General features: G+C 33.3%; 2 protein-coding genes and 1 non-coding gene across 3 annotated transcripts; 2 read left to right on the plus strand and 1 right to left on the minus strand.

Moving 5' to 3' along the window:
• Positions 1-4,090: 4,090 nt before the first annotated feature.
• On the plus strand, positions 4,091-9,163 carry LOC107914155 (signal recognition particle 54 kDa protein 2). The gene is made up of 9 exons (XM_016842949.2): positions 4,091-4,542; positions 5,006-5,105; positions 5,272-5,425; positions 6,462-6,612; positions 6,704-6,852; positions 6,974-7,074; positions 7,184-7,341; positions 8,297-8,411; positions 8,506-9,163. Exons 1-9 carry the CDS (start codon positions 4,312-4,314, stop codon positions 8,835-8,837), a joined length of 1,491 nt encoding a protein of 496 aa, XP_016698438.1. The 5' UTR covers positions 4,091-4,311; the 3' UTR covers positions 8,838-9,163.
• Positions 9,164-9,813: 650 nt separating this feature from the next.
• On the minus strand, positions 9,814-17,663 carry LOC107914154 (PX domain-containing protein EREX). The gene is made up of 10 exons (XM_016842948.2): positions 17,094-17,663; positions 16,360-16,470; positions 15,374-15,472; positions 15,134-15,220; positions 14,596-14,704; positions 13,760-14,454; positions 12,188-12,352; positions 11,859-12,101; positions 10,992-11,210; positions 9,814-10,226 (listed from the first exon to the last, which is right to left on the minus strand). Exons 1-10 carry the CDS (start codon positions 17,334-17,336, stop codon positions 9,939-9,941), a joined length of 2,259 nt encoding a protein of 752 aa, XP_016698437.2. The 5' UTR covers positions 17,337-17,663; the 3' UTR covers positions 9,814-9,938.
• Positions 17,664-18,026: 363 nt separating this feature from the next.
• On the plus strand, positions 18,027-18,099 carry TRNAA-UGC (transfer RNA alanine (anticodon UGC)). The gene has a single exon. It is a non-coding gene; the product is annotated as a tRNA-Ala (tRNA).
• The last annotated feature ends 518 nt before the right edge of the window (positions 18,100-18,617 follow it).

Raw genomic sequence — 18,617 nt, forward strand, 5'->3', positions numbered from 1 at the left:
AAGGTGATTTATTTAATGAATTTGAAATACATGTTATTTATTTTTGTATTGATTTGAATACAGATGTATTGATCGATTGAAGTTGTGAATGACAGGGAGTTGTCATGGATGTTTTTTATTATTATTTGATTTATTATAGTTAATTCGGTAAGATTTTTGTTTATCTCGTCGAACTTACTAAGCTTCATTAAGCTTACTTGTGTTGTTTAATGTCATTGTAGATTTGCGGAAGGTTGGACGATCGGATTGACACTCAAGTCACACTATCCAGTTTATCTCGATAGTTTTTGAAACATTAAATTCAGATTATATGGCATGTATAGGCTCTTGTGCTATTTTGGTTAATGTTTGGCTTATGTAAATCTTATGAATGATATTTTATGCAAATAACCAATTTGGTATGAGAATGAGGTATTATAATACCCCGAAAATTACTAAAGTAAGAAAGTAATATAATATTCCTGATGTAGTAAAATAAGAAAATAAAGTGATAAAAAGGGTAATTTTGAGTTATGTCAACAATGGGAAGTATATTATGACATCTTAATTCAAGAAAGGATTAAATCGCAAAAGTGAGAAAAATTTTGTTGCCCAAGAGTAAATACTCAAAATTTGAGGGGTTAAAGTGTAAATACAAAAAAGTTAAAGGACCAATAGTGTAAATATTTTAATGGTGGAATAATCTAGAAACTAAGGAAAATGGATGAATTAGGACCAAATTGAAAATCTGAAGAATTTTGATAGACTAAATTGTAATTTTACCAAATTAAGTGATGACTCAATGATGGAATATTAAAATATTATAAAGGGCAAAATGGTCAATTAGAGAGAGAGAATTCTAGAAGGTAATGATGATGCTGGTGATATTTTTAATTAATTAATTAATTAAATGTTATTTAGTTAATATTTTATTAAGATTTTTAGTATTATTTTATTATTCAATGATTAATATAAAAGGGAGGAAAGATGAAGAGAAATCATCATCTTTCCCATGCATTTCACATTAGAAGGGAAGAGAAGAAAGAAAGTTTTGCTTTCTTTACAATTTGGTCCTTCCACCAAATATTTACCATTTTCACCTAGAAATCAAAAGAATTTTCATAGCCATCAAGAGAGAAAGATAACAAGAAGACTATGGGGAACTAGAATATCAAGTTAGATTCAAGTATAGAAGCTGGAGGAGAGAGAAAATCAAGTTAAAGTTTGAAACCAATAGGACAAGGTAAGAACATCAAGATTTCAACATATTTTTAAATGTGATATTATTGAAAAAGTATGGAAATGATGTTATAGTAGAGTTTTCTTATATAAGGTCTTAAGTTTTTGATATATTAGTAAAGGAAAATAAGAGAAAGTGATGGGAAATATTATAGAGAAAGGGAATAAGGGTGTTATAAATTTAGTAATCAACATTTTGCACTAAAATAGTTTTGGACAACAGCAGTAGGTTAATTTTGAAAAATCACCATAAATTGTGGAAATCAAATTAGAGTATTAATAAAATATTGAATTAAATCTTATTGAGTCTAGTTTCTCATAGAAGGAACGGTGTAAGTAATGGAATTGTAAATCATGAGATATAATAAATTTTGTGAGACAATGTCAGAATGAATTTGGGTTCCCCTGTTCTGAATTGGGAAAATCATTAAAAATTATACAAAAATAATTATGGGTTATAATTTATATTTTTTAAATCCTTAATGAGTCTATTTTCAAGAGAAACAAACGGGGACATCATCCGAATTTTGTACAAAAAGATAATTAATTTTTAGTGAAGAGGGATCAGAACTGTCAAATAGTGAAATAGGGGAAACTTTAAAGAATAAACTGTATTTATTGGTTGAACCAAAAATTCTGAAAATTTTATAGCAAGAAAACATGTGAGTCTAGTTTCAGAGAAAATTAACAGGTCTCAATTTGGAGTTACGTAGCTCAAGATATAAATAATTTTGTGACTATGACTCAAGTGGACAGCTTTGAATAAACAAATAAATAAATAGTGAAATTATAGATAATGTTACATATAAGCATGTTATATACATTAAGGATGTGGAATGGAGATGAGGAGGATGAAAATATATGATTATTCAACTAGCATGAGTTTTCATTAAAAATGGCTAATTTGCATGTTTTAGGTTTAGGGACTAAATTGAATGAAAGTAATATTTTAAGGGTAAATATGTAAAAATGTCAAAAAGTGACCAAATTGTATGAAATGAATTGTTTTATTATTTAAATTAATAAATTGAATGAAATATTAATTTAGATCAATATTGGGTGGAAATTCGAGGAAAATAGAAAATTACCAAAATATCCCTAAATTTTGGTATTTTTGCAATTTAGCCTAGTAAGTTCGTGTAACTTGAATTATATTCTTAAATGCTTGAAATGTTTGTTATTGATGTGAATATGATTTGAATGTTAATTGTATGAAAATTGATGAAACATTGATATATTAGATAAAAAGGGGAAGAAATCCTGGTTGAATGGAAAGAAAATTCGATAGATCTCTGAAAAGAAATTGACGGTAAAAAGGATCTAGCCTCGACGGGTGATCCTATTCTGATATAGCCCTCCCGAAGAATATGTGGAAATTGGATTTAGCCCGGACGGGTAATCCGAATTAGGGTCTGAATTTAGCCTGGACTAGTAATTCAGATCCAAGCTCATTAGAGTAATTGTTATTGCAGGGGATTTAGCCTGGATTGGTAATCCCGCTGTAAGGATGAGATTCACGGGAGTGTGCTCTCTGAAATGGAAATGTGCGCACATGAATATGAATTGAAGGACCCGGATTTGTACACTAAAGTGTACCCCTAAAAATTCATTGAAATTCCAAGTAGTTCAACGAGATAAATATGGAAAAATAACAAGGGAGTGAAAACCATGGAATTAATGAGCTCATCAATCTTGGTATATATATTATTGATACATGGAAATTATTGAACTAACTTGAATGTTGAGTTTATGCATGTTAGGGGAATAATGCATTGAATGACACGTATAAGTTAAATTGGCCAACGTTAGCTCATTAATATTTTGATTTTGATTGATTTTAAATATGAATGCTTGATGAAATGAAATGTTTGTAAATTAATTTGTAAACTCCGGTAATGCTCTATAATCCTATTCTGGTAATAGATATGGATTAGGGGTGTTACAGGTATAGTTGTTATGCTAGTATGTGTGGCTTGAATATATTTGATTTGTTGTGGTTGTAGTAACTTTTTTAGGTATTTTGATTTGGTATTGCTTGAATGAGTTGATGAATTGAATTAATGTGTATTTTGAGATTAAATTGTATATAATTGTGGTACCAATGAGGGTACATTGGTTAGGCACATATTAGGTTGGTTTTGATGTGTTTTTGACCTGATTGAAGTCATTTTGATTTTGTATTTTGGTTAGTATTTGAGTTTCTTAAGGTCCAAGCAATTTGATTATGTTTGTATTAATGTATGATTTGAATGATTTACTATTCCATTGTCCTGTAATGCTCCGTAACCCTGTTTCGGTGACAGATACGGGTTAGGATTGTTACATCTCCCCTATATATACTCTAAGGAATTATGAAGAAGGGATCTTTTTCCCCATCAACAACCCTAAGCAATATCTCTAGCACTCTATCTTCCTTATCTTTCACAATTTCCTCTACTTTACTCCCTTACTTTTTCGATTTTTTGCCTGTTTAAGTGAATTGGTCTTCTTAGCACCACCACATTTTTTTATTGTCTCTTTCCTTGAATACTTGTATCAACAAATTTATAATTAATTTTAGTTTTGCTGATGAAAAAAATGTTTTATACTTAAAATAATAAAAATAACTTAAAATTTTTATAAAAATATTTTTTTAAATACTATATAAGAATTATTTATTATTTACTTAAAAGTGAATTTTTCTTAGAAATATTTGTAAATATTATTTGATATTTTACAAAATAATACTTGAAAATTATAAAATAACGTTCATTTTGTCAAAATAAATACATAAATCTAAAACTCAAAATAAACATAGAAAAATAAAAAAAAAAAATCAAATTCGAACTCATCCCTTGGAATAAGAAAATAAAAGCTAAGTAAAGATTGGGTTGGGTGGTCAAAAACCCAGCCCAATATTGAGATATCTCAATCATTACGGTTTCCTCCCCACACTGACTTTACCTCATTTTTGATCTCTCCCATTTGATACCCTTTCCCTTACATCAGATTTCTCAAAAATTATTTTTCATTTTTTTAGGAAAAACCCTAAATTCTTCAAAACTCTCACGGACAGAAATCTCATTCGATTTTCTCCAGAAAAGTTTAGCGAAGATGGTGTTAGCACAATTAGGGGGGAGCATTTCCCGGGCGATACAACAGATGAGCAATGCCACGATAATCGATGAGAAGGTTTTAAACGAATGCCTCAATGAAATCACCAGAGCTCTTCTTCAATCCGATGTTCAATTCAAGCTCGTTCGTGATATGCAAACTAATATTAAGAAGATCGTCAATCTTGATGATCTAGCTGCCGGTCATAACAAGCGAAAAATCATCCAACAGGTTTATTTCATATTCTGAATCTTTTTGTTTTTTTTCCTTCGAATTGAGAATTTCGGTGGATTTAAACCACGATTTAGGGTTTTATATTTGAATATTAGTATTTTGAATTATTGTATGGGATTTTGCTAATAAAAATGTGAATTATTTTATAAATTTTGAGAATTTCCTCTTTTTTCTCCTTTCATGATCTTAGAATGTTTATTAATTCTATGCTAAAATTAATGATGTTAATGAGATTTATTGAAGTTCTGGTTTTTGTTTTTGTCTGCTTTTAATCCAAAATGCTGATAACATTTGACTTAATGGCTCTCTTCTATTATTTCATTTTATTTTAACGTGAAAACTTCATGTAATTGGGTAACTTTTGATCCAACACTTAACAAAAGAAATTGTCTTGGTTCATGCTTTGATTCTTGTATTAGAGGTATATCTGGTTCTAAAAAGGGTTTGTTTATTGCTATAGGCAATTTTTAATGAACTTTGTAAGATGTTGGATCCTGGGAAGCCGGCTTTCACACCGAAGAAAGGGAAAACGAGTGTCGTGATGTTTGTTGGTTTACAAGGTAAGCTTTGTTTACATCCTCATGTAGGTTGAATTATGTTCCAATTGGTAGTGAGGCTGCCTTTGCCCATTGTTGTGAAAGCTTTTGCTGTGTTCTGAATGTGTTGGTAAGGCCGTATGGAATACTTGAATTTTGAAGTTGATTTTTCTTCGTTAAAAATTTTCAGGGTCTGGAAAAACAACTACATGTACAAAATATGCCTATTATCATCAGAAAAAAGGTTGGAAACCAGCTCTAGTCTGTGCTGATACGTTCAGAGCTGGTGCTTTTGATCAATTGAAGCAGAATGCCACTAAAGCTAAGATTCCATTTTATGGAAGGTACTTTCTTCTTTTGTATTCAGTGTTGTGGTCAAGGATGTAAATTGCAGCTGTGAATGTGTTTTCGGTCGCATCGCATTTATAGTAGTTATGGATATAATAAATTCTAGGGTAAACTAGAAAAATGGTCACATATCTTTGTTTAAGTTTACGTTTTGGTCACCGATGTTTCAACTGTAACAATTTGATCACAAATGTTATCAATTTATAACAATTTGGTCACTGGTCCGTTAGCTTCCGTTAAGTGGTAGACGGAAATCATAGCTGGCAGCACGGAAGCCATTAAATGGCCATGTGGAGGCCATGTCATTTCCACATATTTAAGCAATTTGTTTTTTCAAATTTTAAATGATTTCCATTTTTTTTAATATTTAAGCAATTTCCACCACTTAATGGCAACTAACAGAGACCGGTGACCAAATTGTTATCAATTGATAATGTCTGTGACCAAATTGTTACAATTGAAACATCAGTGACCAAAACGTAAACTTAAATAAAGATATGTGACTATTTTTCTAGTTTACCCTAAATTCTACTGCAGTTAATTGTGGACCTGGTAAATACTGGCCTTGAATATCTATGGTGAAGAGAGCTGAAACTGCAAAATAGCAGCCATAGCATTGCATGTGTCCCCTACTTGTAGTTGCGGATTGAAGTTTAGAATCTGGTTTGATTGTTTGTTTTATATAAAGGTAGTTTTGATTTGAAGTTCTTTAATTCTTAGGTCGGGGAAGTGAGGAATAATGTTGACTCTAGGTAATTTTCAACAATAATGACTTTTGTACCTAGTTACTGGAATGTCTTTTAAATACATAGAAGGGCATAAGAGGGAAGCATGAAAATACATGCATTCAGCTAGTTTGTTTTTCTGTTTCTTGTATATGTAATGCATGTGTACACATTTCTATGTATTTTGTGCTCATAATGCTTTCTACCCTGTTAGATTCAAATGACTGGTTTTCATTTATGGTCATGATTACTGCTGTGGGTTTTATCTGCAGAATGTCTTTAATGGTGTTTTCTGCTATTCATGCAGCTACATGGAGTCAGATCCTGTGAAAATTGCTGTGGAAGGTGTTGAGAGGTTTAAGAAAGAAAATTGTGATCTTATAATTGTGGATACCAGTGGGCGCCATAAACAGGAGGCTGCCCTATTTGAGGAAATGCGTCAAGTCTCTGAAGCAACGGTATTGTTCAGATTTTAAATGTTCATTTTGTTTCAGGATAATTGATGCTAATATTCCCTTAATTATTTTTTACTTCTGTTTTATGTTCCAGAAACCAGATCTTGTTATTTTTGTTATGGATAGTAGTATAGGTCAAGCTGCTTTTGATCAAGCTCAAGCATTTAAACAAAGTGTTGCAGTTGGTGCTGTAATTGTCACAAAAATGGATGGTCATGCAAAGGGTGGTGGTGCTCTCAGTGCGTAAGTATTATGACTGTTCTTGCCTTCATTTTTTATGTCCTACTCAAGATAGCATTTGCCTTGCTTCCATTAGGTTGGGTTCTCCTGATTTGTGTGCTTCTTGATTTGTGACTTCTACCAGGGTTGCTGCTACTAAGAGTCCTGTCATATTTATAGGAACTGGAGAGCACATGGATGAGTTTGAAGTGTTTGATGTTAAGCCATTTGTAAGCCGTCTTTTAGGTATATATCTCCTTTTCCTGTTATGTATTCTTTTAAATGCAGAAGTCATGGATTTCAAAATGGTGATGATTGTTTGAAACACTGTCTTGGTGATTATCATTCTGAATAGGCATGGGTGACTGGTCTGGATTCATGGACAAAATTCATGAAGTTGTTCCCATGGATCAACAACCTGAGCTTCTCCAAAAGCTTTCAGAAGGGAACTTTACCTTAAGGATTATGTATGAGCAATTTCAAAACATACTCAAAATGGGTCCAATTGGGCAGGTTATTCTTATACCACTCTCTTTGACTTCCATCTTCCTTCTGTTGCCCTTTTGTTTTAGTAAAATTGAAGTTTGGTTATTTTGTGTTAATGGGTGTGCCTTTTAGTGATTCTTCTGTATTGCATTTTCAAATGCTCTGATGTATTTGAGTGTTCAATTTGGTAGCTTGCACCCGTCTTAGAATTTAGGAGATATCTACATAATTTCCCATTCTGCAAACTTTTAATTTCTATGTATGTTTGATGTTAGACATTTTTCTATGTTTTTCCGTTTGCTGAAAATTTTTGGTGAAAGTAATTAGTAGATTATAATACTTTCTTCTAGAAAGTTTGATAAACAGCCTTCTCAATAGGTGACTTCTTAGTTTAAACTACTAAACATTTTGTAGAAGAGAAATGGATATCATAACTTTGGTATCAGGGAGGGGATAAGATTCTTTTAGTATAATCATAATAAATAAGCTTGATGCAAGAGTTGCTTACCCTTGACATAAAAAACTATATCACAGAGTTGGAAATCCCTTAAGTGTTCCCAGATCTTAGTTAGTTCCTTCATGGAGAAACTGTTGCCTTGTAATCAACCTTGTATGTACTTTAACGATCCAATGAGCTAAATTGAGAAATGTTCTGGAAATTTTGGTATAAACAAGTTCTGATATTCCTAGCCTGTTTCAAAGTGTTGAGAAAATATCAATCTTGTTGCTGTGAGTTCTCTGGTTTTTCCTGTCATTCAAATACTTCCTGCATTTAGATTGCTTGTTGTATCTACAAATTTCAAGGTTACATGCTTATCACCATGCATCGTCTTTCCTGCTTTGCTTGATTACTAGATTGTTATAAGTATTTACATCAGGGGTACATAGTGTATGCATAAGCTTTTGGATGGTGATCCACTTTCCCATGACCCCGTCCAATGGTAACTTTATTCTAATTCTTTACATCGGTTGCTGTCTGCAGGTTTTCTCAATGCTTCCAGGATTTAGTGCTGAACTAATGCCGAAAGGTCGTGAAAAAGAAAGCCAGGCAAAGATCAAGCGCTACATGACCATGATGGACTCAATGACGAATGAAGGTGAGTGAATGCTCTGCTTTATTCAATTTCTCAGTACATGTCATGCTGCTAAAGTTTAGGATCATGAGTGGTGTTGATTGTTAATTTGATGCAGAGTTGGATAGCTCAAATCCCAAGCTCATGAATGAATCAAGGATGATGCGAATAGCGAGGGGGTCGGGACGTCATATTCGAGAGGTAATGGAAATGATGGAGGAGTACAAGCGGCTAGCAAAGATATGGAGCAAGATGAAGGGGCTGAAAATTCCAAAGAAGGGTGAAATGAGTGCGTTGTCTCGGAACATGAATGCACAGCACATGAGCAAGGTCCTGCCTCCGCAGATGTTAAAGCAAATTGGGGGTATGGGTGGGTTGCAGAACTTGATGAAGCAAATGGGTTCTACCAAAGACATGATGGGGATGTTTGGAGGTGGTGGGGACAAGTAATGTAATTTTCCACACCCACTCCAAGGCTCTACTTTGGACTGCTAATGCAGGACAGGATTCTCCATGTTGAAGACAAAGAGAGAATATATGCATATCCCCAAGTGCAAACTGTGTTTTCCAGCACAGGCATGTATTGTGATTTTGAGATATATAAATTTCTTTTCTCACTATATTTCAACATTTAGAATTCAATTTTCTCCTTTTGTACGCATTTAGATGAGCATAGAAGTGTTTGGGACTGAACTTTTTACAAATGAACTATAAATGTAACAGCATGTTTGGTTTGCTGAATGGAATAGATATTACGATGTTTGGTTGGTTAAAAATTGTGAATAAGAATTAGATTTCTAGATTGTGTTATTTCTCTAAACTGTTTGGTTGGTTTAATTGTTAAGGAGGTGGTAAAAGTACCATGGAGGTCTGGATTATACTTTGCTTTTTTATTTAAAAAATAGTTAAATTAGTTTTTACACAATAAATTAAACAGCAAATAGGTCTCTTTGTTAAAAAATTATTTATACTGTTTGGTTATTCTATCAATCATGTTAGTTTTAAATAAAAATGAATAGAATTTTTTTTTTAATAGTTGATAATACTTATAACATTTAAGCATGTATCCATTTATTTATTTCTACTCTTGAACAATCAAAGGAATGATTTCTGGATTGAGTTCTTTCAGTGGTTGACACAAGGTTGGCACTTTGCCGTAGAATGACCCGCACTTTCCCCTGTTATTTTTTATTTCCTACTCGGATAACATGAGGCAAATAAAATTATACTAATGCTCAAAATAAATAAAATGTTTGGGAATCAAGTCAGTAGTCAAGCTTACAAAATTCAATTTAATCAAAACTTTAGCTCAGTTTATTTTATTTGTATTGATTTTTGGATCAACTGATTTTTTTACTAATGTATCGGTCAGTTATTATTGATGTAATCATCTTCCCCATTTGTAATGTAAATAAAGGATAAATAATTAAATAATAAAAAAAATTGTAGCTATACGGCAAATGTGCAGTAGTAATACAGGAATGAGAAGATTATCTTGAATTCAGAAACAAATATCAATTCACTATTTGTTATCATCTACAGTTTATATCTTTACAAGAATTTGCTCAGAACAGTTTTCCTCAAATGGGTTTCCTCCTCTTCCTCTGCCTCTTCTTCTTCACTATCATCATCATCATCATCTTCGTCAGTCTTCACATATGCATTGAGAGCACAACGTACTACCGAGTTCACTTGCTTCCTTAATCTTGCATTATCAACAAACATATCTGTTAGCATCTTCCTCAGCTCGTCATCAATTCTTTTATCACCGTCTTTCATCTTATGGCTCTCTTCCGATCTAACCACCGAATTTTCTACATCTTGTGCAAGGAGCTGTGCCTGTACATACTCAAAGCAGTCAGCTCTCGGAAACTGTTTTATTTTCAACTAATTCTATGAAGCAGTTACAGAGAAGACTATGCACGTCAACATGCAAACTAATTCGCATAAACATAGGAATACTAGGTGCCAACTTAGCCAGTGAGAGGATCAGACCAGACAATTGATCAAAGATTGTCATATATCATTTCGGGAAAGAGAAAAAGGACACGGTGATTGCACCACAAAACGAACGAAGGAAAACATTACTATTTTTGAAGGACATTCCAAAAGTTATGTTGTTAGTTATACAATCCCCATCCCCCACCCTTATTTTCATAAAACATCATTCCACCACATCTTAGGAGCAGATCCAAGTCAAAACAAGCTCTTCTTTTTCTAGTTTGAAAGTTAAATGGCTCCTTTAAGCCCTAATTCCACACCTATAACCTAGGAATTCTCTTCTATTGAGCTTTGGCTATATTCTATAAAGCAAGAATTGACAACAATAAAAAGGGGGCAGCTACTGGTTTAATTGCTTCAAACAACATCTGGTGTACAAACATATATATCACTACCATAAAACAGTAGACATACGGATAAGAGAAATGCATGGACGCATACACCCATGCTAGTTAGAAAGCAGTTTTGTAACTATCATAATAAGCAACAATTTCCAAACCTTGAATAAACAGCCACTCCAAATGCCAAAACTTTCTGAGAGAAAGAGTTTCAACAGAATGTAAAAAAAAAGTTCATAACTCTAAGTTCAGGCACAAAGGATACCTCAGCAAGAAGGAGACCAATTCGATTATCAGAAGTTGTTAAGAGATCCAGAGCATCAGATGGAGATGAAGTATCAACATTCAACTTATCCTCTTCCTCACTGAGGAAATTAACACTGCATTCTTGGAGCCGATCCCAAAGAAGATTGCACTCGTGAAGCAGTTTAGCATTGGCAGCATTGGCATGCTCCATCCTTTTCTTTTCCTTCTGCATAACCCTCTGAAAAATGCACATGGAACAACAGAATGAGATGTTTCTTACTTAGAATGACTTTACCATAAGGCTCAAAAGTAGGGAATAAACCACTGAAACAACCAATTGAGGTGTCCATGGGCCAGGCAAGGCCAATCCTATTGGAAAGGAAAATCCTTGCCCAAGTCCTGATCCAATGTGTAAGGCCTCAAAGGCCCTTTTTATTTTTAATGTTAAAAATATATTGACATTTTAAGATTAAAATTAGGTCAAAAGTAGTACTCAGAAAAATAAACCTAGGCTTCGCTGGGCCAAAAATAAAAACCTTGTCCAAGGCCTGGCCCTTGGACAAGATATACAACCAATTTATCTGACCCAAAAGTAACGAGGAAGTTGCTGAAAATAGTCGGGGAAAAACCCCCCTTGCTTTTTGCTTAAAACAAAGGACAATCAAAGAGAAGTGAATCAAGAACATCAAAAATTGATGGAAGGGGCTAGATACGTAATGCAGAATGATTCCTTTGAAGCTAGTTGATTCAATAGATTTTATATATATAAATAAAATAGTGGCTCCTTTCATAATTTAATATTATTCCACAAGAAAAAGGTAAAAAGGCAACAGATATAGTATTGCTGTATTGGTATAATTTTGTGAAGAAAAAGATGATAGATTACCTCCAATTCTAGTTTTTCTTTCATCACACGGCTAAGTTCTTGCTTCAATTCAGATTGAGAGGTTCGAAGAGATTTCACCTCCTTAACAAGGAGCTTTACATCGGCTTTTGATTTCACCTCTAACTCCTCGTGATGTTTTTGCAAGTCTGCAAGCTGTTCTCTAGCAACATCCAACTCTTGCAGCAACGTTTTGCTCTCCTTCGTCAATAATAACTTTGCTGACTCAACGTGTGCCTTCTCATCCTGGAACATTTTTACCCTTATTAAAGATTTTCATAATTAAGTAGAACTGTTCTAATAAAAAAAATGTTAATAACAGAAGAAGAAACCTGTTCCTTCTTTAATTTCAATTCCATTTCTAAACACTGTTTCCGAAGCAACTCCATATCCCACTGCATTTGAGTAAATCTTTCTCTTTCAAGCAAAACAGCTTGTTGCATGTTTTCATCACAATTCTCTCTAGTGGTTTCAAGTTCCACTTCCAAATCCTTAACCTACATGAGAAAATGAAATCAAGTCAGTCATCTCATGCCTAATCAAATTATAATTAAGCTTCATTAAGTACGTTAAGACAATTCTTTTTCTAGCTACAGAAAGTATGAACCTAATACAACAAGAATGGAGGGAAAAAATTCATGTACAACCTCACTGGTTCAAGCTCAATATCCACACCATTAATACTGTTATCATATAACCATAAACAAGAGCATCCTAGTTCACAAGACACTGAGACTGAAGCTATAATGAAAGGTTTTCCAAGTAACCATTTCTCGGTCCTAAGAGAAGATCATATAGCAGTTAACTTGTATTACTAAGTCTATAAATATGAGAAATAAATTTCAGCTTGATGTTTGGTTTATAAGGAATCCAATTTGAATCTTCTAATCCTCATCAATATCAGTATACCATCAGGCTAATTAAACACAGCAACTAGTTAGTTTTCAAGCCTTCAAACTCCATTATGATTTGTAATGAGTGCCCATAATAAGGTTCAACAATTTGTCTGTGCAGCTTATTTTTTGAAATTATTCTGTCAGAAATGTCCTACATTTCAGACAAGCAATGTTAACTGAATTAGCTTCCTCTTACATTTAAGGAATTATTAATTGGACAATGCTAAAATATCCCCTATATTATGTTTTAGAATGGCAAGAGAGTGTTCTTCTAGACATGCATGTCCTTGCAAAAAATAATATATAAAACAAAGGTACTTAAGTTGTTTTTGGCTAGTAGGAAGTTGTCTAGTAGAACAAGTGATGTTCAGCAAAAAGCAATATAATGATATCTTACACTTCTAGTATTTCCACACCACACATTTATCTTTCAAAAAAATTATCAAAATCTAACACATACTAGTTTTGAAAGTGTGAACACAAACCCAAAGTTAAAAAACATAATCGATTTGCCTAACCAGTTAAGTACCAAATAACATCAAGATCACAGATCATAAAAGCTGACCATCTCTTCCTTTTATATATTGTTTGGACAAACATCATAGACTCCAGAAGAAAATTTATTTAAACATCTTGAGAAGGTAAGGATCAGACTGTTGCATATTTAATATGAGAAAATCCAAGTTCAAAGTAATAAGAAGCAATTTGAAGGTCCATAGTCTTTTTCAGCCTTTTGGCAATTGAGAGGAATAAAATTAATATCATTGAGAGCTTTACAGGTTCTCAGGCAATTTAAGATCTACAAACTAAAAGAAAAAATAACTCTTATCAAAGAAAATAGAAGATCAGAAAATGTAATAAGTTGGAATGAAGTCATAATGTAGATATAAAAGCAAATATACCAGAGCATGAAGAATGAATGAGTAATACCGATTTCTTCATCAACACAATCATGAAATAGAAATTGCATTAAAAGGGCTTCTACATCCCAACTATAGTTGAGAATACCTTTGTTACAAGGAACTGTCTAACTGCAACTTCTTGATTCAACCTTGATATAAGATCTTCCATGTCTGTATTTGCTGTAGCTAGTCTCCTCTGCAGCGTATTAAGAACCCTTTTTAATTTATGGCGCTCATCTGATAGAAAAAGGATAAGCAGATCTTTATGGAATTGTAAGTCAGGGCTAAGAGAATCCAAGTTTCTAGAAGCTTCAGCACTTTCAGGCATGTCATGTAACCCATCACCAAACAAACTAGCTATTCCCAAGTTTGATATTTCACTTGCTCGGACTGAACTTAAATCACTTCCAATGCTTTCTATTGACAATCTTCGAACATGGCCATCCATTTTGCCATGATCCGGTTCAGGCAAGTGCTCTGCTCCATCTCCACGAAGAAATCTCCTGTCAGTATTATTTTCAGTAACTTTATCTCCTGCAATGTCACTTTCACGTCCAGAATGCACTTTTTTCTTCGTACTTTTCTGTAAGGGTTCAATCAAATTGGGTTCCAAAATTGAATGTTCCATGGAAGGACCAGCAGAACCATCCTTTCCCTGCCTTGGAGTTCCAAGCTCAGATATCTCAGAAGAAGCATTATCAAGATCAGATGCATTATCAATATCTAAGTAGTTCTTGGACAGAAATAAAGGAGCCACACTACCAACAGAAGAAATGGCATCAGATTGATTGTTGTCAAATGCTGTAACAAGACAAAACATTTAGATCATGAAGCATAACTTAATGTGAATTTATAGTCTAATCCTAACTACAAATACAGGCTGCAGATAAAGACGTAAAAACATGTTCATCCATTTACAAGAGGCATCAAGGTAACACCTACAAGACCTCGCAGCAGCTTCCAGCTCAAGAAATGTTGCCACTGAAACACTTCTGGAAATATCAATATCTGATAAAAGTTTTTCCATCCAATCCTCCAAAGAACACCTTCTCTGCAATAAACTAACCATTTAGAGAATGTTATTATTCCTATTATATCTAAATAAGCTAAGCTCATTTCAGGCATTACCAAAAGGAGAATGAACACCATTTAATGTCGAAAAAATAACACAAATACGTGACCAATTTTCAGATTGCCAATACATAATGAGAAAAGGGTTAAAGCTGTGTATAATACACTACTCAAAATTCACTGGCTCACAAGCACAACCAATAACACAAGAATTGTCAGTTGCTTTTCCCTGGATTGTTAAAGGACTAAAGCATGTATACATAGAAAAATTAGATAAACCTTTAAACTTTTAGGCTGCCTAACATGATTAATTTTTCCAGCACTGTTTGCTCAGGATAACACATAGTGACCTACAATTATAAAGATTCAATTGCCGTGAAGGAAAATAAACAAACATCTTTTAGCTTACCTCCTCCAACAGCGTTCTGTTTTTTACCCTCAAAATTCTCTTTGGAGGAGCTGGAGGCAGATTTTTCTTGGGAAATATCTTCTTAAGCTGCGAAAACAGCGGGAAAAATGAGAAATGCAATAAACAAATTTTAAAAATGAAGCAAAATATGGCATATGAGAATATAATGGCCGAAAGAGCATGAGATACAAAGAAGATAGTAAACTTTCTCAGATGATAAAATTAGGTACAAAAACGTACTTCAGATAGTAGCTTCAAAAAATCACTAAATCTTCGTAATATTTCCCGGGTGGTAGTGATGCCTTCTGGTGATTGAATGCCAACTTGAACCCGGTAAAACTGTCATCAATGAATGTTAAATACAAAACAGTTGAAGCAACTAGTCCATAACTAGAACTTAACAATCATGAAAAATGAGGAGAAAAATCACCAATAGAGTAAGAAAAGAATCTCTAAAGGAAATACATACAGATAATAACATGCAAAAGGGAAAAAAATCATTAACGTCATCATGTTTGTAATGTATATGACCAAGATTTAAAACAAAATATGCATACCCAGTATATCAAGAGAACTTTCTACTATTTCATTTCCTTCTTTTTTCAATTTAACTTTTGATTTTGATGCTTGTGCCTAGGAGCTACTTCTATCATGCAATTTTATTATAGTAGTCTTATTGATTAATTACTAGACATATGGATGGATGGCTAGGAATACAAGTTATCTTTAGAATTTTAATCTAGGGTTATTTTGCTATTTGCAATTATCTTTTTTTTTTCTAATTAATAGACTTTAGGAACTCAAGGTTTATCTAACCCTAAGTTTTCCAAAAGTTCAAACTTCTATCTTACTTGTTTCTCATCCTTATTTCTATTGATTTGCTATTGTTTTCTCCCTCACCAGACCAGCTTGTCCCAAACCCTGAAGTGGCTGCAGTACTAATGCATTCCCATTGGCCAATGGCCTAGTGAGCATCACCTAATGCCTTCTAATACCATAGCATTCCTATCTACATACTTCATAAACCTGACTTCAATCCCTTTCAAATACTCTCTATATTGCATCACTCTCATCTTAAGCATGCTTTTCTTGCTAAACATCTTTTTAGTGTACCATGAGCAGTAACATATAGCAATATGGTTAGATGAAAAGAACAAATTTCATTGAAAATGACTAACTTTGATCTAATTAAAAAGAAAAATTCTTCTAAGAAAATTAAGTAGTACCACGACAATATCTGAACCTCCAGATGTTGGCAGAGTAATCCAAGAAGGAATTGTAACACAGTAACTCCACCCTGTCTGAGGATTGTGAGGCCAAACAGTGTCCCGCCCATCCTGCAATGAAACTCAAATTAAAGAATGATATTGGTGAAGATGAATCAAATTTCCGAAAGGAAAATGCCACAAATAAATAGAACTTTACATAAACTAAGGTTAATGACATGCTACATAGCAGCCAAATAGCCTGTACCTAATCAATGATAACAATGATTTGGAAAAGATTCAGGCAGCATAATATGCAATGGTACGAGGAAGCAAACAGAAAATCATTTTCTTAGCCAGTCACAATGGTATCGTGGTTCACGTCGTTCATTGGAACTTAACAATTAACTAGGGAAAAAAATTATATGACAATCTGTAAAACAGACAAAAAAAAATACTCTAGCGCATCAATCTTCCATGTTCATGAATCTAAGCATAAAAAAAAAGGACATTCCTATAGCAAGCAGCTCAACTTGTTCTTAATTCCACTTTTTAAGTAAGATTAACAATTAAATAAAAAAGAAAGGAGGGGAAGGGGAGAGCGAAACCCGTCATGGGTAACCTCTTGTACTGATTCAAACTTGAACTTTTAACTCAAATTAATTCAAAATTAAATCTCAAAAAAAAAAACCTTAGCATTTGAAATAACAAAAATCACTTAAAACGAGAAATGAAATGAAGAAAAGAGGAAATACCCATCTGCGAGGAGGTAAAGACCAATCCATCCCCAAGGGCAACGGCGAGGTCCGGTCATGGCGGTGCTTTGGTGGACTCTTAGGAGTAGCGGTGGAAGTTGGTTTATTTCCAGCATCAACATCACCAGAATCACTGGGAGATGTCGTGATAAAGGACGCGAAAGATGAAGGGTGATCGATGATAGGATTATCAGAGAAGTTGGTGAAATCAAATAAAGCGAGATCGTGAGCGTATAGATTCATGGCTTTGGGATTTAGTTTATAGAAAGTGGAGTCGGGATTCCGAGGCTATATCTTCCCCTTTTGCTGCACCTTTACGGTTCAGGGATTGGAAGAGATAGAAACTTTGGGGACCTTTTCTTTATTATTTTGACTAGTCCAAAAAGTCTCAACTAATTGTCTTGCCAAATTTTGACCAACACAAAAAAAGGTTGGCCCAATCCCCGCCTGATTTTAAACTTTTTTTTGGAGAATTATATTAAAGATAGCTCAATGCTTGCACCAAAAAGTAAAACAAAGATTGAACATCACTATAACAGGGTGACAGACAGTTAATCAAACATCGTTTGTTGAACAAATGAAAGATTGAAGTTCACCATAACTCTATAACTCAACCTTTATCCAAGTCTGTTCAACTTTGTCGTAGATTTTTTTGGAAAATTTTCCTTTTTATTTGATCTAGTCTAAAAGTTATGTATTCTTTTTTAATTTTTCAGATTTTGATGTTTATATTTTATGAAAATGGATAAATTAATGCAATTGTTGATAATTACGTGAATTTAAATTGTTGTTTTTTTTACATATAAATTATTGGTTTATATACTAAACTAATCAAATAAAAAGGAACTTTTTCCAAAAAAATCCAAGACAAAGTCGAACGGACTTGAATAAAATTAAGTTTATATAAAATGTTGTTTAGCTTAAAATTCGACGGGGGATGTAGCTCAAATGGTAGAGCGCTCGCTTTGCATGCGAGAGGCACGGGGTTCGATCCCCCGCATCTCCATTTTGCTTTCTGCTGCTCCACGTTTTGTATCTTCCCTCTGTTAGCCCCTTTAATAATAATTGGAACTTTTAGCCTATTCTTTTGCTTGTAATTTGATTATAAAGGTGGTGTTAGAGAAAGTATGAGAAAGTGTTACAATTTTCAGACAGAAGATTTATCAGTATTTTATTCATATTTGCAGTAAGTGGTTTATTTGTAATCATAAAAAAAATGTTAATTAATAAAATTAATAAATACTTAATAAAAGCTAACATTTAAAAACAAATAAATTCACTGTTAATTTTGAGATCTATTTAACAATGAGGAGAGTAAATACACTAAATTCATTTGTTTTTGTAAAGTTATGAAATTTAAATTAAATCTTTTTTTTTTCAGGAAAGGAATTGATATTAATAGAGAAATTTAAAGAATAGTCCGAAATAAAGATAACCATTTGGCATTGTCTCAAAGAAGTTTTTCTCTTCCCGAAAAATATGCTTCATAGGCTTAGAAATCATAATACGGAGGAGCATCCTGCA

Source organism: Gossypium hirsutum, chromosome D10, assembly GCF_007990345.1.
Source record: "Gossypium hirsutum isolate 1008001.06 chromosome D10, Gossypium_hirsutum_v2.1, whole genome shotgun sequence".
Lineage (NCBI taxonomy): Eukaryota > Viridiplantae > Streptophyta > Magnoliopsida > Malvales > Malvaceae > Gossypium > Gossypium hirsutum.

Bases quoted from the DNA above. Each gene is read 5' to 3' on its own strand.
- LOC107914154 (XM_016842948.2), bottom strand. From the start codon at position 17,336: ATGAATCTATACGCTCACGATCTCGCTTTATTTGATTTCACCAACTTC. The intron at 15,473-16,359 runs GTACTACTTAAT...CATTGATGACAG, and splicing joins GAGGTTCAGATATTGTCGTG to TTTTACCGGGTTCAAGTTGG. The intron at 15,221-15,373 runs GTACGTTTTTGT...CTGTTTTCGCAG, and splicing joins TTTTGAAGCTACTATCTGAA to CTTAAGAAGATATTTCCCAA.
- LOC107914155 (XM_016842949.2), top strand. From the start codon at position 4,312: ATGGTGTTAGCACAATTAGGGGGGAGCATTTCCCGGGCGATACAACAG. The intron at 5,426-6,461 runs GTACTTTCTTCT...CTATTCATGCAG, and splicing joins AAGATTCCATTTTATGGAAG to CTACATGGAGTCAGATCCTG. The intron at 8,412-8,505 runs GTGAGTGAATGC...AATTTGATGCAG, and splicing joins GGACTCAATGACGAATGAAG to AGTTGGATAGCTCAAATCCC.